The 23,789-nt window shown below is 46.8% G+C and overlaps 1 protein-coding gene across 1 annotated transcript; it reads right to left on the reverse strand.

The window, feature by feature from the left end:
- Window positions 1–30: 30 nt before the first annotated feature.
- On the reverse strand, window positions 31–23,550 carry ALG9 (ALG9 alpha-1,2-mannosyltransferase). Its single transcript, XM_053367408.1, has 15 exons — window positions 23,240–23,550; window positions 21,626–21,764; window positions 21,182–21,316; window positions 20,009–20,079; window positions 18,873–18,961; window positions 17,233–17,368; window positions 16,122–16,209; window positions 15,401–15,506; window positions 11,499–11,621; window positions 8,840–8,994; window positions 8,050–8,179; window positions 6,966–7,113; window positions 4,555–4,684; window positions 3,915–4,045; window positions 31–1,054 (listed from the first exon to the last, which is right to left on the reverse strand). The coding sequence occupies exons 1-15, from the start codon at window positions 23,359–23,361 to the stop codon at window positions 931–933; spliced, it is 1,827 nt and encodes a 608-aa protein (XP_053223383.1). The 5' UTR covers window positions 23,362–23,550; the 3' UTR covers window positions 31–930.
- Window positions 23,551–23,789: the final 239 nt, after the last annotated feature.

The following is a 23,789-nucleotide window of genomic DNA, read 5'->3' on the forward strand; positions in this document are numbered from 1 at the left end:
ACGCACTTTCCTTCCACACCTAAAACTGCATTTGGGGGGATACAAGCCTAATATTTAATCACTAATGACACAGTTTCATAGTACATACAGTGCAGACTGAATGAGAAGCCACTGTATTTCACAGCGACAGGTGTGCAGTGAGGAGGAGAGCTCCCTTCAACACTTTAGTAAATTTGGAAACATTACAAAGCCAGACATTTCACAAAGAAGCTAGAATGTAGACGGGGGGTGGAAGGAAACTTAAAACAAAAAAACACCCTACACAAACTCGTGTTTTGGCAGCAGCTGACAAGACAGACAATGGAGGTTTTTAAAATAAAAACCCACTCACGCACAAGTCAATGTTTCACTAAATTATGTAATTAACAGAGTCACAGTTCTTGAAAGTGCAAGTTATTTCTGCTCCATCTGAGTCAAGGAGGGCCTTTTCCCCTGAAGACCCACCAGGAAGCGTTGTGCATTCCTGCTGGTGAGGCTGTTTTCTCTCTCCAAAAGGCCTCTTAAAACACACACATACACCCCCCCCAAAAAAAAACTTCCCTCCGGGGTTGGCGAGATGTTCTGTGGTGGAGGGGAAATACTGAAAGACCCACAGCAGCCCCAGGCTACCTTTCAGCCAGAAACTTAGTAAACGTTCGCACAAACCAAGATTTTTGCTCCTGTTGACTCCTCAGCAAGATGACGCCTTGCTCATACTTTCCAGGAGTTTCTGAAAGCGAAGCAGAGCCCCCAAACAATGGCAGATCAGGTGGTCAGTAATATTGCAGCACAGCCAGCCAAAAAAGGGAAACCTTCCCAAGCATTTCCCTACCCACCCACCACAGCCACTGCCACTCTTACAAAAAAGGGGAGTGGGCAGGTGGGATGGAGACCCCTGAAGAAGAAGCTGGCATCTTCGGCCGGTTCTTGTTGGATCCCCAGAGGCTCGAGCTAGCCTCCAGCTTTCTTCCTGGCTTGCTTGAAGCGCCGAGGCTTCAGGATGGTATAGTTCATGTATGTCGTGTGCTGGTGGGACAGGAAGGGGATGTAGAACGCCCGAAAGAACTTTGAGGACCTGGAAAACCAAGGAAGCTTTTGAAAATAAAATGTATGACACACACATTGCTAGCTATTAATAGCAAACTTGGTGGTGGGAAGGCACCAAAACAGGCCTACCCACAGAGAAAGTGGGGGTTTCTAAGACTCCCTAGATGTGCAGGGGAAAATTAGAACATTAAGGGCAGTTGAACATCACTTATAGGGAAAGGGGAACAAAAAAGAATTTGACAGGGAGGGCTGGCCTGCTTAAAGACCCTCGTCGCTTATTGTATGCTTGAGGGGGTGGGGAAGTGCTAAGGCAGCTGGTGGGGAATGGGGAGGGTCTCCTTGGTTTAAAAGTGCTGGCACATGCCTTTGCTGCCTCAGCTGGGATCCCTAATCCATCCTGCCCTTTCCTCCCCCAGAACTGGAGCGCTCAGCCAATGCAGAATTAAATGGACCCAGACAAAGCTGCTGCCTGAGTAGCATAATTAGTCGATGGCTCTGAGTGCTCTCTAATTCAATTAGCAGCACCATTTATCAAAGCCAACTGAGAGTTACCACGGCACTGGCTGACGTCAATGGGGGACTCTTTGTGTCCCAGAAGCCTCTGGTTCAGCAAGCATGAATCGAGCAGCCAGGGTCATTCAGTTTCCCAGAGAAGAGGAACAGTAGTTGTGAGAAAGATAAAACGCACTCGTCAGGCAGCAGGCGCAGAGTGGCAGCCCAGTGCAGCAGCCCCCACTGGCTCTCCTGTGTTTGTGCACTGGTCCCTCCTACCCGAGCCTCCAAGCCCAAAATGTTACTTGAAAACCCATATCTCAGCTACAGCCCTGCTATATCACTACATTTACACAAATAGTTTCAAGAGCAGAATTGTGGCACTCAAGTACAGAATGCAGCAGGAGCAGCTAAACTTAAGGCCCACCCATGTAGAAATTCCCTGAGAACACTGAGCAGTGGTCATGGTCAGGCCGGTGGTTTTTGATTTACACAGTGCCTGGAGACCACAAAGGGGGGGGCAGAGAAACAGACAGTTGTTAGTCTGCATTCTCCCCTTGAGGGTTCAGGAGTTAGGCAGCTGGCTGCGCTGCATTGGAGGTCAGCCGGGCTGAGAGAGGGGCAGCCAGCCAGAGGTTCGAGTCCGTTTGCAAGCAGCCACGTGACCTCCCCTCTCCCTCCATCTCCTCGGTCAAATTCCAGTCTCTGAAAACAGCCAATAGCTATTAACAGATCCATTCCCCTGCACACACCCGCCACTCTCTCTTTTTGGAACCGCTATGTTTGGATCGACGGAGCAGCTGCCAGATCTAGAGGCTGCCAAAATCCAGCATGCCCCCGGCTCTCGCTCTTCCTCCCTCTGAACCAGGAGCAAGCAGTAACCAGCTGTCACTGCTACAGGCAAGTCAACGGAGGGTCTTCCACCAGGTTCCCATAAAAAGGAAGGCGTGGAAAGGGCTCAGGGCTTCAATTCATGCTTGCTGCTTAGAATATTTAGGGATTAAACATATGCCAGGACTGAGCCCCAGTAACTTTTCCATTTTTAAGCCCCCTTTTCCCTTTGGAACATATAAAATAATGAAAGTGACACTTCCTCTGTGCGTGTGCAGAACACGTACTGCAGAACAAACACATCTGACATTTGAGGGAAGGATTTCCCCAAGGTGAGGAAGGGCAGACTGAAGGTCAGATGTCTTCCTTTTCAGAAACTAAAGCACTGGAGATATTTGTCTCACTGTCAATGCATTTCTATATGTTTTGCGAGTGCATAAGCCAAACCACAGTGAAAAATACCACTTCATCACACACAGAATTATTGCCAGGCTGCACAAGCTATGGAATATTTAACACCATGTAATTTCTTCAGATTCAGTATTGGCAGAAGTGGCCAAGGATGGAAGCAGCTGCTTCGGATGCTGCCTCTCTGGGTCGCCAGCACAGTCAGCTGCACCTCCTCCTGCCACCCCACCCCCCCGAGCTGCCAATTGAGATACTCCAGCAAGCTGGTAACCTATTAACACATCTCCCACTGCCACCTTCCTTGGGGAAATTCTCGCAGAGCTGGCTTCCCATCCACCCACTCATCAAGCTTTTTATTTATTTTTTTAAAATAACAATTCTCGATCATGCTCTTATCTTTTAAAATATATAAAGAGAAAAGCGTGGGGAGTGCTGGGGAAGCCAGACAGCTGGTGAACACTTCTGAGGAGCCAGACATGTCGCAGCCGTCAACGTGAGGCTGGAAGGGGAAGAGGAAGTGGATTGCATGGGACCCGAAATCCCACCCTCAGTGTCTCATGAGGCTGACAGATCTTTCCTGAAAGGTGAGCCCCCCTGGGACCAGTAGACTTGGGAGCAAAACTTCAGCCAGAACAGTTGCCGAGAGGAAGAGGATGACACAGGGGAAATGCAAATTTAGAAGTGAGGGGATGTGATTAACTTCACACCTCAGTAATCTTTTTAGCAGTCTACAACTCACTTGCAAGGGAAAGGGGGGGGGGTAGGAAGAAGAGTGCTGCTGGCTGCCAACAGTCCTCCCTGCTGGGGGGGGGGGAATTCCTTCCTTCTCGACCTCTAGCATGACTCAAACCCTGGGCCAAGTCATCCCAAAAGGAAACTTTATTGAAAATCCACCAGCAGTGCAGGCTGTTGCCATTCCAAACATCACTGTCATAAGGAGTAGACATAGCAGGTGCAGTTTGCCTGTGCACATTAAGAGCGCGCACACATGCACACACACACGACTACTGCTCCCTTTTTCAGGTAACGACTTTTCCATCCCTCCCTCCCTCCCCAAAAGATGCAAGTTCCCGAATTGAGTTTTGCAGAGATCCCTAACTAGGCAGAATGCGCCCCCTATAGCCCTCCTTTTCCCCTTGTGCTTTTCAGCATCTTACCTTGAACTATCCAGGAAAGGCTTGTAAGCGATACTGATCCATTCTTCCCTGTTGGCTGCATACCGTGGCTCCCTGGGTGCTTCGGTTGCAGTGTCTAAATCCACCAGGTAATGGCATTTGGAAATGTCAAACTGGAAGGGAGAGAGGACATTTTGGGTTGGTTCCCATCTCCTACAGGGATGCAGCTCACACAGCATTAGGACTCCTACTCTTTGCAGGGACAACATCTCCTTGCCTGTCTCATCAGTAGAAGAACAACAATTGGGATGCTTTTCTGCATTACAGCTGTCTCACATATGCACATTTGGGCCACAAGTTGTACTGTGCATAAGAGTTTATGTTTTTAGGACCTGGGTGTGTCTATTCTGCTTGCATCCTGTGACAACTTGGTGACTGAAGTTACGTTTTGTTTTTTTAAAATACTTGAGTGTCCAGGCACTTATCACGGAAACAGCTTTATCCAAATGCAGTGACGTCCCCCGGCTATGGCCACTTATGTTTAAACAAGTACGTAGGAATCCCCCACATGCCAAAGAGAAGTTCTGCCCTGAAATAAATCAAGAGTGCTGTTTCCCGTTGGGCACAGCAAGCGTGTCCTGTCCAAGGTACCAGAGAGAGGGGGGGGGAAGATGCCACTTACGTATCTGGAGGGCTCTTCCTGGTTTTGGTCGTTCATGTCTGTTGGAATGATGCGAGTGGCCATTGGTCCCTTGGCAAATGGTTTTGGCAACTGGCCCCTGAACTCTGATGGAATGAACTGAAGCTGCCAACTGCAGGGAGTAAGAGGGAGGGGGGGTGATATTAAACCCTGTGGGCTTTTAACTTGCAAGCAAAACGCCACAGCAATAACCCAGCAAGGCAAAGGCTGTGAACACAGCTTGGGTTTGCCAGCTGTCCGCTACAGAACAGCTCACCGTAATCTGCAGGCCACAGGATGAGGATGTGCCTGTGATTCCTTCGTGGGTGAATCAGGATTTGGGAGTGGGGTATGTGTGTGCACATGTTCACAGTCCCATTATCATTAACTGCTCTTCATGTTACATATTCTAGGGGCTTCCCTCATCAGAGGGCTGCAGACCATGGGGAAATGGAATGCTACAGTTGTGACAGGCCATTGGAGGGGGGCACGTGCAGCACTCCTGAGAGTGCAAAGAGAACAAAGGCCAGAGTCAGGAAAAGAGGAAAACAAACAGGCTCCTGTAGGTACAAAGCCTTGCTAAATTCACATTTTGCCTACAAGCGCCAAGAAAGTTTGCAGCTCAGGTGTCATTCGGAGCCCGTCTGCTGCAACAGGGTCAGAGCAACCCTGGCAGAAGGTGCTTCAGTGGGGCAGGAGATCTAGAAAGCCTTTTTGTCCTTGATGCTCCTTAACTCATGCTCCAGTGACTCCAAGAACACAGCCCTCGGCTGCTGCCTGAGCCCTAATCACTGGCAAGGCCAGAACTAATCCCAGCTCTTGCAACGCTGCAGCAGTTTTGACGTAGTCTTGGGCGAGTTTTGTTCCTCTTAATCATCAATCCCTTGTGACGGTGTTGGGATTTAATGCCTCATTCTCTTTCTCTCTTTTTTTAAAGGTGTGGGGGGGGAGAGATATCCATCTGGCGCATTATGGTCTAGGTACCGTTAGGTTATTAAAGCCTTGAATTTACAGCTACAGTAACGTCTGTGCAGGCAAAGCTGCCTCGGTTTGAAGCTGAAGGGGCAGGCATAAGCACAGCCTGACGTGAGCATCAGTGTCACCATGAAAAGCTAAACGCAAAGCTGTGCTAATCAGTAGCACACACAACACACCCAGCCAAAAAAATCCCACTTAAAATTCTGTCTTCAGCCAAACCAAAGTATATTACTGTAGGAGCTGGATTTGGCCATCTGCACTACCTGAGCAAATCTGAATCATGTCTCATCTTTTGAAAAGTCATTTTCTGCAATTATTTGCATAATGGATGCAGATGAGGGGAGGAGCAAGGAGCTCACAGAAGCTCCTGTCCCCTTTGTATTAGCCATGAGGCCTAGAAACCTTGCTTTGTGGGGGTTTTTTAATCCTGAAGTGGGTTTTATAGGAAACTGAATTCTGCTCCTAATTCCACATTTTGCATTATTATTTTTTTGCTGCAGTCCTGCAAAATTACTTGTTTCATAAATTTATTTACTGCTTGATTGTAAAAAACAAACAAACATTCTCAAAGCGGTTTACAAAAAGAATTGAGCAATAAATATATTAGTAAAAAGAAAAATGAAACCTGGCAATAAACCAAAAACACATCAAAATTGCAACCTCAACACAACACAACACTGCCCAGTGTTTAGGTCACAATGTCCAGGTCCTCTATCCATCTCACTGGCCTCAACACCTTCCTTTGATTCCTGCAGTGGCCAAAAGCAACCCAGTTCTCATCACCATCGGTGAGCCTGGGGGAACTTGGCCATTGCAGCTGCTAATGAGGTTCTCTCTCAAACTATGGAAAACAGCTGCAGATCCTGGTTTCAAATCTTGGTTAAGAGGCAACCTTAGTTAAAAGCTGGCAAACCTGGGAGCCAGAGGAGGACATTGTTCCATGGTCCTCAGTCTTCTGTTGCTGTGTGATCTACTTTGAAAACTGAGAATGTACAAAGAGCTCTGCTGGATTAGGACAAAGATGTAGTCCAGTGACCAGCCAGATCCCCATGGGAAGCTCTCAAGCAAGACATGAGCATAGCAGCAGCATTCTTCCCTCCTGCAATTCCCAGCACCTGGTATTCAGAGGGGAAACTGCTGCTTGTGTTTTTAACTGCTGCTGGTTTGGCTAGTTTGTTTTTGTTTCTAGGCAGCATTTTCTCTTGTTTTTAGGTTTTACTTTTATCTTGTGCTACAGTAATTTTGTATAAGCCACCTCATGCGCTTTTGGAGGACGATGGGGCATAAATGACCTGGAAGGCTGACCATGTGAGCAGCTGGCATGGATACCGGTCCACCCAAGTATTTACTCCTGGTCTATGCACAAATTGGTTATCTATGGTGATGAACAGCACCTGCATCCTTGTGGGATAAACCCTGTTTGTGTCTTGACTTACTTATCTGGCAGGAGGAAGCTGCTGGGGAAACGGTGCCATTCCTTCCCCACACAAACGTGAACCGGCCTCCCCTCTGGCACAGTGTGGATTGTGGGATCAGTGGCAATTCTGTGGAATTCAGGGTACAGGTCAAGGGGCCCATGGTAACCTAAGAGGAAGAGACACTGCAAGTGAAAAAAAAGGAAGAAGATTTGGCTGTGCCTTTGTGCCTAAACAATTTTAGGAACCCCTTCAAGTCAGTATGAGCTTCCCTGAGCTTTGATGAACTGCGAAAATGCCCTTCCCTTGCACTCACCAAAGAGTACCAGAAATTTACACTTTAGAAACTGCCTTGTAAGGAGCCAAGCCACCAGCCCATATAGCTCAGCATCTTACCTACTAGGGATAGAAAACCCCTGAAACTCCAAATATTGGACTACACCGCCCAGCATCTCTGACCATTAGTAATGATGACTGGGGCTGATGGGAGTCGGAGTCCAACAGGCTCCGACCAGCAGTGGCTCTCCAACATTCAGTCAGAAGTCAAGACTCTCCCAGTCTTACTTGAAATGCCAGAGACAATATCTAAACCAGAGACTTCCTCAGTTTCTTAGCCACTATGCCACACCAGCTCTCATAAGGCCTCTTAACTTCAAAAGGGGCTCCAGAATGTGCTTTGCTAAGCATCCTAGGTTAGCTACCCAATTTCAGAACACATCTGAAGGATTTTACATTAAATCCCAAAGGCTCTGGGTAGCTACACAGTATCCTTAAATCAGGAGAGAAGCAAAAGGGGCAGGAGAGAAAGAATCAAAAGAGTTGTTAAAATCCCATGGCTACCACCAATATTAACCACCAGCACAGACCAAAAGGCCTGAAAGACTCCCACAAGATGTCTAGGCTCAGACTTTGGCAAATGGGAATTCCAAAGTTGTGATTCAGCTGCCAAGAATGCTATTCTCTGCAGATGGCATGCTGATGGTCAGGTGTCTCCTGCTCCATGGTTTCTGGATAAGGGAGGAGTAAGCTACCCCTGAAATGCATTACGATGTTTGTTTGTCCACCTGGGATTAATAAGTAGCAGGGCAGCCTCTTCAGAACCCACCTCTGAACAAAGCTACGGAGCGCGACAAGGAGAGGAGCCCAAAGACAAAGATGGTCCCCAGGGCCAGCCAGTTTGAAGAGACCGTGTAGTGCTCCAGGCGGTAACGTTGAAATATGAAGTGGTAACATTTCTGAGGAAGGGGAGAGAGAAAAGCAAAATATGAATGTCATTTAGACTACAACAAGGGGAGGGGGGAATAGAGCTCATTTCAATAACCCAGTGGTGGAAGATGGTGGCTGCTGCAAAGAAGCCTCAAACAGCCTTTCCATAAGATTATATTTCTGCACAAGTTCGGGAAATACAAAGCGGAATGGGATGGTGCAGCTGGCACTCTCCAGATGCTGCCATCATCCCTGGCCACTGGGGCTGAAGGAGTTGTGGCTCAAAACATCTGGAGGGTACTGGGTTGGCAAAGGCTGCACTGTAGCATCACTGGGAGACAACAGTGTGGACTTCTTTTGGTGCCAGCTGCCCACTTTTATACTTTTTTTTGGCACAACCCAGACCAATTTTGAGAGCTCCCAGCCCAAGACTCCTGTGTGCAGCTGGGACCACAGGAAGAAAAAGCTCCTTGTGTGTTCCTGGATAGCACAGATTCCTGCAAACCTCTCTCTCTCTTTTACTATTGCTTCATGCCAGCTCTCGAGGCTACATGGAAAGCTCATGCGTCAAGTTGGGAACTCAAAGTAATGCAGTGAAGGGGGAACCATCTAGTATGTACATGGCCTTGCTTAGGTGTGGGCCCTCTCCACCTGCACCCACACTCAGCCATCGCCACCCCCAAACGCACCTGAAGGGCAGAGAGTCCTACAGCACCACATAGGCAAATGAGGGGGTAGATGGGATACAGAAACCTCTCTTCTTTGTGAGGCTGGCTGAAGAAAATCAGGATCCAGATGTACATGGGAGAAAGCGTCAGCCAGTAAGGCCGTCCCAGATTCTGAACTGGAACAAAAAAAGAAGAAGGGGGGGTTAGCTCCAGGAAGGGAGAGGCTCAAGGACAACCAAGGCATTTGGATCAGGACCCCACCACACCCTTATCTTGGAATGCAGCACTTTGCTGTTTATTTCAGCTCTCTGTTGGGCTTTTGGGTGGGGAAATCTGATGCGGGCTTTATAGGCTGTGTACACACTATGCCTTTAAAGCCCATTTGATGAATGTTTTCTTCCTCAAAGAATTCTGGGAAATGTAATTTGTTAAGGGTTGCTGGGAATTGTAACTCTGGGAGGGTGACCATAATTCTTTTAGGGAAATAATGAGTGTGCTTTAGCGGTATACACAGTCAGACATGAAGGCACTGTAACTCTGAAGACCACCACTGGCAGGGGAGAATCACTCCTTCATGCTCTGTTTGTGAGCATCCATCTGGCTGCTGCTAGAAACAGAAAACTGGGCTAAGGAAACCCTTGGCCTAATCCAGCAATGCCCCTCTTGCATCATCATCAGGCATGAACCAGCTTTTTATGGAGCTTGCTTTATGGAGCTCCGATGTGAACCCTGAGCTACATAGGTACAGGGGCTTCTGCCATTTCTCCTCAGTGCCACTGAAAGTGCCTGGGACACAGCTACTAAATGCATCTAAAAGCCACCCGATCTTGGGCAAAGGTATATGATAAATGCATATACCTCAAATTTCACAAATAAATACTTTCCCCCAGGCTTATAAGCAGAGCGATAGGAAAAACGAGAACAGTCTTTGATTTACCAGCTACCTGGTAGGTGTTGTAGAAGTTCATCCAAGGGGGAATTCTAAGGAGCCTAAGATGTTGAAAGAAAAATGTGCTTGCTTAGGGGCGGGCACTTCTAAAACCTCCAATGCTTTGTTACGGCAGCAACAGAGTACACCGAGAACTCTGAACGCACATTCTCTCTCTTGAAGGAAAACAAAACCAAGGCACCACCTCCCTTGTCTCCCCTCGAATGAAGCAGGAAGTCATTTATTTGGAAGTAACAGCAATTACTTCAATTTGCAAGGGCTGCAGAGGCAGCTCAATATATGTCAAAATCCTGAATTGCCCCCAAAAGGAAAAGCTTGGGGTGTTAAAGCAAATCAGGATTGCACAGCGCTTCACAAAGCCCGTGAGAACAAGGCGTGCAACTGAAGGGACCCCCCCTGCCGCCGCTTCGGGACACAATCTGCTAAGCAGAAAGGCATGAAATGGGTAGTTACAGCAGCCTCCACTACTGGGCTTGGCTGGCAAGAGGCCTTTATGTTTCCCACAGTGCATGCGGCGCCCTTTGCAAAATGTGAGCGCTTAGTGCACTCTAGTGGACATCCCTGGAAGTACAAGCCTTCATTTCAGAGATGGGCAAGACAGAAAGACAAACATGGTCCACCAGTAGACCACTGGTCAGTATCTGGCAAACACCCCCATCCTCAGTGCCCCACTGGTTTCTGGGATTTTGTTTGTTTGTTTGTTTCAAAACAAAGAATGCTGGAGTTTTTCAGAGCTTGGTCTGATCCAGAATAGCACTCCTTGTGCTGTTAAGCAGGTGAGCCTTCTCAGGAACACCTAGCAGGAACAAGTTACGCCTTAATCATTTAGAGATCCGGAGTATATGCTACCACCTTTAAAAATTCACTCACATCAGTGACCTCCAGGGATGCTAGTAACAAATAAATACATTGGTCCACAGCAGAGTGAAGCCAGCCCACCCTTGTGCAGAACTTGTGTGTCTGCCCTGTGGCAAAGCTGGGCTGCTGCCATTAGCAAGTTGTTTAACTTCTATAAATACTGGATAAGCAAGCCTGCAGCTAGCAAAGAAATTATTTTTTTAAAAAAGTAAAATAAACATTTCTGAGGCGTCAGGGCAGTAGGGGACCAGGCAGGGGTTGTGGAGGCAGGCTTGATGCTTTTTTTAAAAAAGCAGTCCTGATTGGAGAACTGGTGCCCTTTGATTGCACACAGCCACTGACATACAGAACAAGAATTTCAGAATAGGGGGAGAAGAAAACAGAAAGCAGCGAGGTTGCATAAGCAAGGCACACTTCATTCATGTTAAGTACTTATACTCTGCTTTTAAATTTAACAAAAAGCTTCCAAGGTGAGTAACAGCCACCAGCACTAGCCAGAGAAGAAGATACAAGGAGTTGCAGGCAGACATCAAAGTTCCTGCTCCCCAGCCTTTGGAAAGTCCTGCTCAAGCTCCACTTGGACTTCCAGGATTCCAGCAAAAGCCACCTCAAACTTCTAATGCTTTTCTGGCGGTCATAAGGGCTAGAATCCTACTTCAATTTTTTGTGGCGGGTAATAGCAGGTTCTCGGCACACGAAATTCCGCCTGAGGTTCCCTGACTGCCCTGTCCTTCTGTGGCTGCTCTGAACACTTGCAGTCAGGAAGGATTTGGCCAATTCCACCAAATGAAGTTGCACTTGCAAGCAAGCTGTCGCCTGACAGTCATACCATAGCTTCTAGCTGAGCTCCCAAAAACACACCGCAGCACTCACCATGAAATTTCTGCAGCAGACTTTCCATGAGAGAGGTCAGGGGTAAGGCCAGGAGTGCCAGCACAAAGGCCACGTTGAAGTTCAGAAAGCCATTTATGAAGTAGAAAGACCAGGGCTCTGTACCTAAGGGAGGCAAAGAGAGAAGAGAAAATTGGGAGGGGGGGAATGTTGCAAAGGTGTAATATTTCCATACAGAGTCCTGGAGAAGGCTCGTGGTGCCCTTCTGCAATCAGGGCCTATCACTTGAGACAGAGACTCTGCAGGGCAATAGCAATGTTCTGGACCCAGCAATTCCTCAGGCCTCCCCAGAACATAAAGAGCAGCCCTCTAGCCAAAAGGTCCAGCAGATGCCTCTGGGAATCCCACATGCTGGGCCTGAATGCCACAACTTTCCCCCATGGTTCCTCCCCAGCACCCGTTATTTCAAGATATACTGCCTCTAGTATTGGTGGCTTCCTATAGCCATCAAAACCAATAGCCATTATATCCTCCTCACACATTACTTTTTATTTTTTAAGCTTCTTGCTTATTTGCTTGTTTTAAGTGTTCACCTAAGATGTAAATGTGACGTTCAGATGTGAACATTCATATCGGACAAGAGATGTTTGTCAAGAGAGCAGGGATGAACTGCAGCTCAATTTTAAAGGGGGGCAAAACAACCCATAGTAAACACAGGCTCCTTGCTCGGCAACACCTGAAATGACAACTGGCAGTCTGCAAATTTCAACCAGGTATAGTATCTAGCAAGAGTCCAATTATTATTTTCCCCTCAGACCAGGTTAATACGTCCTGTAACATGCTGGCCGTAATTATTTATCATTGCTCCTTTTTCTTCACATATCAGCCTTCCCCAACATGGTACCCTCCAGATGCTTCAAACTGCAACAGCCATGCCGGTTGGGTCTGATGGGAGTTGTTCTTCAAAACATCTGGAGGGCATTAGTTTGGGGAAGGCTGTTTGGGGAAGGGAAAAGGGTGCCTTGCTCTTGGGGCCCTCAGCGATTCCAAGGCAGCTGACCTTCCCTCCACCCGCCATGGCAAAGAACAAACGGTTCTTCTTTCTCCTCCTCCACCCCTTTAATTCTTTAGCAAAGGTGCTTTCCCAATTTAGAAGGCTTGGCAGAGGCACAAGAGATTCAAGGGATTAGAATAGTTCTGGGGTAACGCTGCATTGCGTAGTGGAGCTATAAAAAGCACGCAAGGAACAAAAGACATCGCGGTTCCACCTCAATTTAGAACGATTCATCCAGCAGCTGGCTGCAGACAGCCCTGTGAAGCAGGCAACCTTCCCAAATTGCTTCAGCTGAACTCTTCTTCTCCTTTAAGACCCATGGCTCTCTCAAGAACAAGGGCAGCCACCCCCTTTCAAGAGGTGCAGAAGGTTGCTGGAGGGAAAATGGGGTTTTCTTCACCCTTCCTAGGCCAATGTGTATTTGGGGAAGTCATGATCCCCAACAGAGCAAAGTCAACAGCCCAAAGGCCAGCGAGACAATCATCTATTTGTGGGGGTTTCTGAACTTGCAGGTGAACCTTCTCTAGGAACAGAGGCCTGTACTGCCTGCCACCTAGCAGAGACAAAAGTAAAAAGGATGACATTGCGTGTCTTTGCCTTACTTTCATCTCCTGGGGGGCTTCTTCAGTAGCAAATTGCTATGAGCTTTTGTATCTTTAGAGTGGGGCTTGTTAAGTTTTGGGCCAATATGGCCACCACGTTACCCAATACTGTTCTAGCACAAGGTAAGAGCATTGTCACTGCTATGTGCATTATCAAGCAGCATCAAAACATGGAAGCTAAGAAGCACTCCAGTAATGTCAAGAGCCAAGGTCACACTCACTTTAGTCCTCATTGCTTCCTGAAACTAAACCCAAGATTACATTCTTATCTTACTTCCTTGTCTCCATTTTCCTCTCCTCTGTCAATTGCTATGTTTCCGCTTCTCTTCAAAATTTATATCTGATCCACATTGGGCCTATGTTAGCCATGTCTACTCTGAGTAGGACTAAGGTAAAGGTACAGGGACCCCTGACCATTAGGTCCAGTCGTGGCCGACTCTGGGATTGCAGCGCTCATCTCACTTTATTGGCCGAGGGAGCCGGCGTACAGCTTCCGGGTCATGTGGCCAGCATGACTAAGCCGCTTCTGGCAAACCAGAGCAGCACACGGAAACGCCGTTTACCTTCCTGCTGGAACGGTACCTATTTATCTACTTGCACTACCTATTTATCTACTTGCACTTTGATGTGCTTTCGAACTGCTAGGTTGGCAGGAGCAGGGACTGAGCAACGGGAGCTCACCCCGTCACGGGCACTGGCTAAAACCCTTTAATCTTATCTTGGAAGTAGAAAGTATGATGCATTAAACCAGTTCAGGATTCTGCAAGGTGACAGTGGATAATAAGGGGTTGCATGTACTGGATCAAAACAAGAGCATGGTGGTTAGGTTTATGGGCAGCCAGAACAGATGACAGCAGCATATCCCAAATTCCAAGGTGCTGGTGTCACATTTTTCACAGCCTGGGTGACAAATATAAATTCCAGCCCTGAGGAATAATTACAGGAAAAGGAAAAGGGTGTTCTTTTTCTGACCATCAGAAGTCCTCTTTCAAGCCTTGTTTTGTTTCCCCTTGCAAACATTTAGCAGCAGCCATGAGATCTAGAAATTTGCTTTTTAAAAACAAAAATTAAAATGCCAGATTCCATGCCTGAGCATTGAACCCAGATGGATGAGGCAAACACGGAATCTTACTTCAAAGTCAGAACAAACAAACAAAATCCATCCAGACACATCCGACCTTGAGTCATCCTTGAGTGTGTGCCTCGGTGACACTGTCTAAACGCACATGGCATTCTGCTCTTCATCGTGTTTCCAGGCGAGACAGTATTAAAGCAGCTCTCTCATTAGCATGAAGATGTTACATAAGCGTCATTCTGAGTAAGACACTTCAGAATTCACTGGTCCCCCGAGGACAGCAGAGCCAGCTCATGCTCATGCATGAAATGTGTAAAGGTCAGGCTCAATACAGTGACAGAGAGAAGAGGCTCCGAGGTCCAACAGTGATGTGTGTCTGGAATCATTGTGCAGAGATGAAGGACTCACAGAAGGACAAAGATCAAGCTGCTGTTACAGCCACAGCCACAGAGCCAGAAGCTGCAGTCTTACATACATCATTGCCTCCCACTCAGAGTCTGGGGAACACCTCCAAGACCTGGGATAACCACTGTCTGAACCCAAAAAGTATGACCCCAATGTAAGACAGGTCCTTATAAAGGAATAAATGAAGGCAGTAACCAACTCAGCCGAAACATTTCACAGGAAACTAAATTTACTTCCCAACCCACTGCATAAATGTCCTCATTTTGGACTTACTCACCAGCAGTTTCAGAGAAGGTTAGACTCACCAAAACCCCTATAGTCCACAAATTCCCATAACTACATACTGCCTGCCTGCTTCCTGCTGTACATTTCAATGAGACCAGCTGTCTGCATGGCAGAAATCCCATTTCAAGTCTGCAGGTGGTGCATCTCTTTACCAAGGTAAAGCATCTCTTCTTATGCTTCAGATTAAGTTAAGAAGTGCCAAACTAAGAGCAAGTTCAGGTGTCCCTTGATCCCTCAGAGGCCGCAAGACTGTATCAGCGACTCATGCAGTCTGCTTGAAGTAGCTGCGATTTTAAGGACTTGAGTTGAATTCTAAGAGGTTTGCTCCTGGATTCCTTCGGAGAGGCTGCTGGGGCTTGCACAACCCAAGTGTTTCACGGTATGGCTGCTAGAGGAAGCTCTGCAAACAGGGCCAGCTCTGGGAACAACCCATAAAACTGTGCACCATTATCACATCTTAGCTTTTGTGGTCCCTACCCAGCGCCCCAAAACATTTACGTATGTCCTATAGGTGTGGACTCACCGTAAAGATCCGGTCCGTGTGGCGTGAAGACGTTGTACAAGACAATGTTGAGAGGAGTAATCACAAGCTTCCCATAGTGATAACTGTCAACAGCCACCAGGGGCACCTTCATTCAACAAGAAGAACACAGCTGTTTCTAGATTATCTCAATTCCAGGACAGCACTTGCGTTTCCCACATTTGGAAACCAAATGTGACCAGAATTTAGGGCACAAGAATTACAGGCTGATGCAGATGCAAGGCTGACACTGAACATAGCATCCTCCCATCAAGTGTGTGTGCACATATACAGCACCCCCCCCCCAAAAAAACGATGTAGTTATCACTTCTACCATGAAGGGCATTGCAGTGTATGTTGCCCTCCCACAGCCAACACATTATCTACTGCTGTCAAGGGAGACTTGTTGGAAACACACACTGTGAAGATGCCACAATATGGGAGGAGACATGAACATTACTGCTCCTTCCCAGGGTGCCTATTTTAGCCATAGAGAAAATACCTTCCTGTCCAGAAAGCCATGCAGAAAACAATGGGATATGCCCACATGACTTCACTGAGCAGAATACTCCTTTAGAAGGAAGAGTGGGGGGTCAGAAGTGCAAGAACTGTGGAAAGAGACCCCTCCTCCTCAGTAACCCCTTTGGAAGAACCTGGCACTCAGTTCCCATTATAAAACACTCCCCTCTGAGTTATTTCTCCACAAATAACTTGGAAAACTCACCAGAAACACCACTAGTGCGACCAGAAACCACCTCAGAAAGCTTCTCCACCTTCTTTTCAGGATGAGGAAGTCCAGGGCAATAGGAAGCCTGGCAAAAGGAGATGCCAAAAATATTCCCTTCTCAACTTGGATGCTTAAAAACATTTATCACTTGACCCTTGCACACTCACTCTAGCCTTCCCCCCCTCCAAGCCCCCCAAAACCAATCATGTGGAGCCTCACCCACCTACCCTTGAATATAATCCTGTTTCTAAATTAATCAAGGATGCGAAGGAATTCTTTTTTTTCCCCTAAGAACAGCAGAGGGAGTAGGGAGTGACATTTATGAATCATGGGAATAGATAAATAGCACTGGAACACAGAGCAGCAAAAGGAACAGAGATAGAAAAAGCATAGTTTGGAACAATTTGGCTGGATAACTTTGGAAATACAGGACAAAAAAGGGAGGGGTGCAAAGAGCGGAGTAACTCTGGAGTACTCTGGAGTAACAGGGAATCCCCTTTTCATGGTGAACATAGCAGGATAAGAGCTACCTGTTATCCCTCCTCTCTCTTTTCTAGGGAAGCACTACTGCTACAGAAACCTACTTAGTGCCTACAAAGCAGTGTCTTAAGGTATCACTTATGATGGCAGTATGCAAAGTTCTCTGCTCAGAATTTTATAAATCACATGGTGATATAATTTCTTAACTTGAACAATTCCAGTTGCAATAATAGCTGAATGCTTCCAGTTTTACTCTTAACTAATGAAAGCTCTGGCTAATTTTGATGGTATCTCCCACATATTTCTGAAACTTTCCTCTAGCCACCATGAGGCCTAGGAAGTTAATTAAAGAGTTTTCAATGGCTGAGTGTCACAGCACCTGAATGGAATGCGAAACAACCAGGTTCCAAAACACAACATTTACACTTCTTCAAGGAACAACAATTGCACAGCTACAATCCCAAGCAAGTCAAACATTGCAGCCATGCGCACAGAGCTATAATAACCTGAGGACAATAGTAAAACTGATCAGTCTTGGAGAGACAGCGTTGCCCTTGCAGCTGGCTAGTGCCCACCTCGAGCTACCTGTCCCTGAATGCGTCCACGTTCCCCACTCCCTTTTGCTTACCCAAGTGCTGCACTGAAAGGCCAGCCCACAATGGCTCCTGCAGCCACGCCCAGGACCGCCAGAGAGATTTTATCCATGTACCACCCCGTCATTGCTATTACTGTGCTGTACATGCAGAAGCTGCTGGGGAGAAAGGCTGAAAAGCAAAAGAAGCAAAAAGGAATCAGGGTCTGGGAGAAAGCAGAAAGCATTCAGAGCCCCACAGATGACTTGGGGTCATTTTGGACTCCTTGTCAGCAGGAGATTTTCTCAGCACAAACCTAAGAACACGTGACATAGGAAAGGAACTGTAGCTCAATGGGAGAGCATCTGCTTTGAATGCAGAAGGTTCCAGGTTCAGTCTCCAGTTAAAACTATCAGATTGAAAAGAGGGGAAAGAACCCTCTCTGCCCAGGTTGCTGCAAGTCAGAGTAGACAGTACTAGGCTAGATGGATCAGGGGCTGTACACAATGTAAAGCAGATTGGCAGGGGTGGGGGTGCTTGAGGTTACATATGAACCAACACAACCCTTGGAATCTTTCTGCTGGAAAAGGTGGTTCTTAAGCAACCTCTTGCTAACTGGAGGCTCATTCTTCATCTCTGGAAATATTCTGCAACAGATGGTCTCTTTTTATGCCAAGACGCAGGGGGCTCAGGGAGCAAGGCAAGTCCCTTACTCCAGTTACACCTGAGAATCCAGGCTAAGTTCTCCAACAAATAGTGAGGACTCTTGCAGTAAGCAAAGTGAATGCCTTTCATGTTCTGATTCTACTGATCAGAAAACCAGAAACAGTCCTTATGCATTGCTAATTCCACAGAATCTGGATGCACAAAAGTTTGCACTGACTACCTAGTGCAAAATCCAATGTCCTTTTCAGAATCCTGAACATCTCAGTATTTATTTTTGTTACAAGTTTCTAGCCCCCATTGGTATGAAGAAAATATTGAAAAGTATATGCCAGAGCTTTCCAAACTTTTCACGTTGGGGAAAAAATAGAAATAAATAAATAAATATCCAGTAGCACCTTATAAGACCAACTAAGCTTTCGTGTGCCTGCACACTTCTTCAGAAGTGTGTCTGAAGTCTAAAGTGTGTGTCTGTGTATCTGAAGAAGAGTGCATGCACACGAAAGCTTATACCAGAACAAACTTAGTTGGTCTATAAGGTGCTACTGGACAATTATTTATTTATTTAATTATTATTTTTTACTTTGACTGCGTCAGACCAACACGGCTACCTACCTGAATCTTTTCATGTTGGTGACACACTTTTTAGACATGTATCATTTCGCAACACAGTAATTCAGTTTTACTAGAAAACCAGAGGTTAAACTATCCCTAGCCAGGCCTGGGAGGAGTGCAGGAAGTGTTCACACAACACACCTACACACTATAGCCGACACACTAAGGTGTTGCAAGACACAGTTTTGAAAGCTCTGGTATATGTGAATGTTAGGTGAATCATTCAAACGGCATATAGGAAGCTGGAAAGAGAGAGGAGGAAAGATTTGCCGATACAGACCATATAATTTCCACCTCTCATGCAACCTCTTACCCATCTCTACCCAAAAATGCAAATTCTGCAGGAGAATATCCTTGCCCATCAAAAGTCAATATGAAATCGGTTCCTAACCCTCAAGCAATTCACTTCTTAACTCACCAGCCGCTGAGCAGAACATCCCAGTGCTGAGTACCAAGAAAGCCAGCATGAGACGACTCACATGCAACCCAAATTTCTTGCACACGGCCCTGGGGAAGTAGAAGGTAAAATAAGCACAGTTCCAGTGCACAGAAGTCCCATGACCTGCAAAAGCCAAGAACTTGCGAGCACAGCAGACAACAATATGGACCAAAGGCATGGCTCAGAATCAGGCAGCTATGTTTTCAGACGGATCACGTAACTTAGTGACAAAGCAGAGGTGTGTTTTATGCAGCTAAAAGAGGGGCTTCGGAGTCTGAGCTGGGAAAGACCCAGGAGTGGGCTAAACAGGCCAAAGACTAGCTCCAGACGAGGTAGCAACTCCCTCAACTAAAGCAGCCACCTTGCTCTGAAAGAAAATATATTTTGCAGAAAGCTTCTCCACCCTTTGTAGCTTGTCTTGGCTGTTTAATTATGTAGTTTTAATTTATGCATACTGCTTTAACATTTTTATGTTAACCACTTGGTGAGGTTTGCCAGAAAAGTAGTATATAAATATCTTACAATAAATAAATAAATGATGAATACAACACAGCTTTACATGTTAACACCTTATGGGCACCCCTAAGGTACTAACATGACCTCTGGCCAGTTCTGAACTATGAATCCAGCTACCAGCATACATAGTACCAGGTTTTATATTTCCTTCTCAATAGGTTTTCTGAACTTCTCCATTCAACCCCTACCACCTCTGCCCCCTTATGACTTTTTGCTGGAGTCTCCCAACTACATGCCAGTTGAGACTGGTGTGCTGAGGGATACCAGAAGCAGCAGGTTTTGTACAGATAACAATGCTGAATGGCAGCTCAATGGTAAGACTGTCTCATCTGACAGTTTAATACTGATTTATATCCTAGGCCAACCTACAAAATTGCTCCAGCTCTTAGGATTTCTAACTGAATCAGATCCTTAAGGTGGCTTACAATGTAAGATATGCACATAGAAAACAAGACCAAGATCTCTAGAAATGTACTTGCCCAGTAGTTTATCAAGGCACATTTCTTATATGATGAACTGGCAAATTCCCATTCAGTGACAGCTGTGTCAATGGTCATAGCATTCACAATGGTAATAGAGGAAGCACTTTCTGTACTCACTTATAAAAGTAAAGCTCGCAAACACAACTCAGGAAGGCCAGAAGACAGCGCAAGAAGTAGAAGATGAGAACCTAGGATGAAGAATTACAATTATAATGCTTGCAGACATAGAGTCAAACCCACACACCCCTGCCCAGGACTCAGAAAGCCAGAGCTTTCACCAAGATGGACTTGCCCAGACTTAAAAAGAAAGCAAGGGATATTTGATTAACAAATAGAATGTTAGGCTGTTTTCGACTCCAGGAAACTGTGGGCAGACCCTTTACAATGTGCAAACTGGGTGTCCCACACTGCACCAAGGATACAGGAGTCCATGTTAGCAGTGTTACGATATAGAAGCAATGCACACGCGAGCTGCTGGTAGTTTGAAAGCAAAACATAATGGGAATGTTGGGACTGTTCCGTGGGAAACAAAGGGACAGTCTATGCACAGTGTGAAGGACTGGAATTAGCTCAGAGTGTAATATGAGCTGTACAGGAAGTACAGGAGGAGTCTTACTCGACTGCCGGAATTTGAAGAGAGCAGTCATGTTTTTTGTAACGCTGCAAAGACAGAAATAAAGGCATGTAAATACGTTTCTGTCTATCTCTTTCCCCTGCCAGGGGGGGCAGGAAAGAGTGTGTGTGTCCTTCTCACACTGAGAAGGATCGCCTATCGCGACCTCTGCCTGAATCTTGCCGGGAAAGCAGACAGGGAGGTCAACAGGAGATCAAGCCGGGTGCATGGGAGAGTTGCCAGTTTCTCCTGATAAAGGCTTGATTCCCGACAAGCAGAAGGGAGGGAAGAAGGTTGGGGAGAGGGGAAGCTTGGGTGAGCCATGGATAGAGCACCCAACACATAGATGAAGTCAAGGTATGTCATGGGGGGAGGGGAATATCTTTCAGACTGAGGGCTACCCAACCATCTGAGCAACTTTCTAGGCATCACATACTAGTGGTAGGTGATGGCAGAGGCGGACAGAGCAATGTCTTTGTATTCTAAGCTAGTTTCCTCACAATCAAGAGGCATTAGTTAAGTTCAGTGACACATTCCAGGCAGGCAAAAACATTCAAAGAGCGTATGACATAGGGCTGGTGAGGGTGTGTGGCCTTGGGTGATAGCAAGGGCCAGACAGAGAGGGCTGCATTTGGCCCTGGGCCTGGGATTCCTGACCCCTGAAGTATGCACATTACCTTGTTTGTTTGCAGAACTCTGGCGTGGAACAAAGCTGGTAAGGCATGGAGCCACAGGTATGCGTAGGAGCGGATGGCATAGACAGGAGAGTATTCCCATGTCTGGAAGCCTTTACCATAAACGAGGTAGTGCATCTGTAGGACGTGTTACAAAATCAAGTCAGAAGGTGTTCCAATTCTCGCTTTAGTAAGATGCACGCACACACACACAATGCTAAAAGCTAAGCCAGTTATGGGCAAAAGATTAAGAGGAAGAGCAAAGGATTTGCAGTGTCACCCCTAGGAAACATGAACCTGCAGGATCGTGATCCTGCATCACAACAAACCACAGGGTATACCCTGGATACCACTGCTACTCAATTCAGGAGTGATTAAGGATTTGGGTTGAACATGTACCCCCTTCACACCCCAACAAGGTATTTCACAGACACGAACGCCACTCACAGGTTCCCAGTAGTTAAATGTCTCATCGCAGTCAGCGATGTTACTCAACAGTGCAGCACAGAACCTGGCTGAGATTAGACACTTGAAAGCTGTAGATCCTTCAGGGGCCCAGACATGTCCTGCTTTGCTCCCAGACGACCTAGGGGAGAGCCAAAAAAAGACAGGTGTTAGCCCCATGAGTGGATGATAAGGTGAGGGGATTAGACCGAAGTGGCAAGGTGATTGAAGCTGAGAAAAGGGAAGAGTGCTCAGGGAATCATTCCAGATTTTAAAATGAAGCATTTTTAAACACCCAGAAATACTGCATACATCTAAAAATTCTCACTGTGGAGACAATCGCTGATCAATTCTCACTGATTTGCACATTGATCAGTGAGTGCAGATTCTTCTTCTGACAAAATACTGATCGGCCCAAACTTTGGTTGGCCTATAATCAAGAAGGGATGTCATGTCCACCCCACGGGTTGCTAAAGGTTCCTTTCTAAATACCTTCTTGCATTGCTGCTGGCAGGAACAAGAACTGCGTTAGTTTCTTGCTTTGGGGCAGTATCCTGCCTTCAGTTCAAGAAACTATGCACAAGAATGCAAAGCTACACACACCCAAATGGGAGCCTGTGGCATGAGAGAGAAAGAAGCGTGTCTCTCTGCTTCAGAATCCCCCATGAAACATCCCATTTATATGTGGGGAGAACAGCAACACATCCTATTGGTCTTGATGCAATCTCCATAGAATTGGGGAGAGTCCCACAAAGCTCTTCCTCTGTGTGTGTGTGTGTGTGTGAGAGAGAGAGAGAGGGGGGGGGGGAGAGAATACTACTGACCCTGTCTATTTATATGATGCTGTTATGGGACATGTGTGGTTCTGTTTTGTTTTTGCAGTGCGGGGAGGCAGTTGAATAGGGTGAGGAAGTTAAAATAATAGGGAGACTCTATCCTCTGGACAATGTCCTCAAGTCTGCTTCATGTCTCCTACAGGATTGAGGGATGTGTTTGTTTATGTGTGTGCAATATGACAGTGGTGGACAGAGATTCAAGGGAGGGCGTTACACGTTTCTGAGAGGTGCATTTTTGTGTGGGAGTCCTTCTACTTCCAAGCAACAATCTGTATCTCAACATGGCTTATATCCATGATGAAACACAGTATTTTACAAAGCCTAAAACCAGTCTCCCACCCCCTGCTCCACATCCTTTTTTTCTTCTTCAAATTTTCAAATTTATTTAATTTTTCGATTTTTTTTTGAAATTTACAAGCAATCATCTAACAACCAAAACAAAATGAGAATTCCATAAATTCCACTTGCAAAGCCCCCACAGCTCATGACCCTTCGAGCCCGACTCTTAAGGAAGCTTTCCTCAGCCCAATGCCCCCCATAAAATAAAAATTAAAAAGTCAGGAAGGCCCTAATAATTCAGGCGCCACAGGACCCACCCCCACGAGTTCACCTCGAAATGAGACTTCCCTATCTGACCCTCCCTCAAATTCCTCGAGGGGACCCCATTTACCTCAGGCAACCCTCCCCCCTATAAAGTGTCTCCGTGCCTCCAAGTCACCCCCTAATGGCAGCCCCCACCCATATCCTCCTAGCTCACCCCACCCCATTATCTGCCACCTACTCGGCTTTGGTCTCCTCAGTGGCCGGCGGGGGCGCTTCTTCTCGCTGGCGGGAAACGGCAGCCGCCGCTGCCGCATCCCCACCTCCCCCTCGAGGCCGCTGCCGGGGCCCCTTGGCCGCCATGCCGAGTGTGGGCACGAGAACGGCCTCGACGGCAGGCTCCTCCCGGCAGTCAAGAGAGGGACACGTCAGAGCTGAAGGTGGCGGCCGCCATGATGGGTCCGGGCAAACAGACACGCGCAAGCGCAGTCTCTTTCCCTGCTGGGGCGCCGGTGGCCGCTAGGAAAACGTGTCTCTCCCTCTCGCAGGGCGAGAAGAGTCTACAGAAGGGAGCCGCAGCTGTTACCTTATGCATTCTCAGACTCTACCACTTCACTTTCCAAGTGGGAGGGTCGCTTTTGAACGTTCCCTTTCATGTTGTTTATTATCCCTTGTATGTCATCAGTTAGCAGTGAAATGTTGAGCCTCTCGCTGATGCGCTAGTTTTCTCCTTGCAGGGATGCGGGCTTTTTATATACATATATAAATGTGAACGGGAAGAAGTGTTCAAA

Source organism: Podarcis raffonei, chromosome 15 (assembly GCF_027172205.1).
Source record: "Podarcis raffonei isolate rPodRaf1 chromosome 15, rPodRaf1.pri, whole genome shotgun sequence".
Lineage (NCBI taxonomy): Eukaryota > Metazoa > Chordata > Lepidosauria > Squamata > Lacertidae > Podarcis > Podarcis raffonei.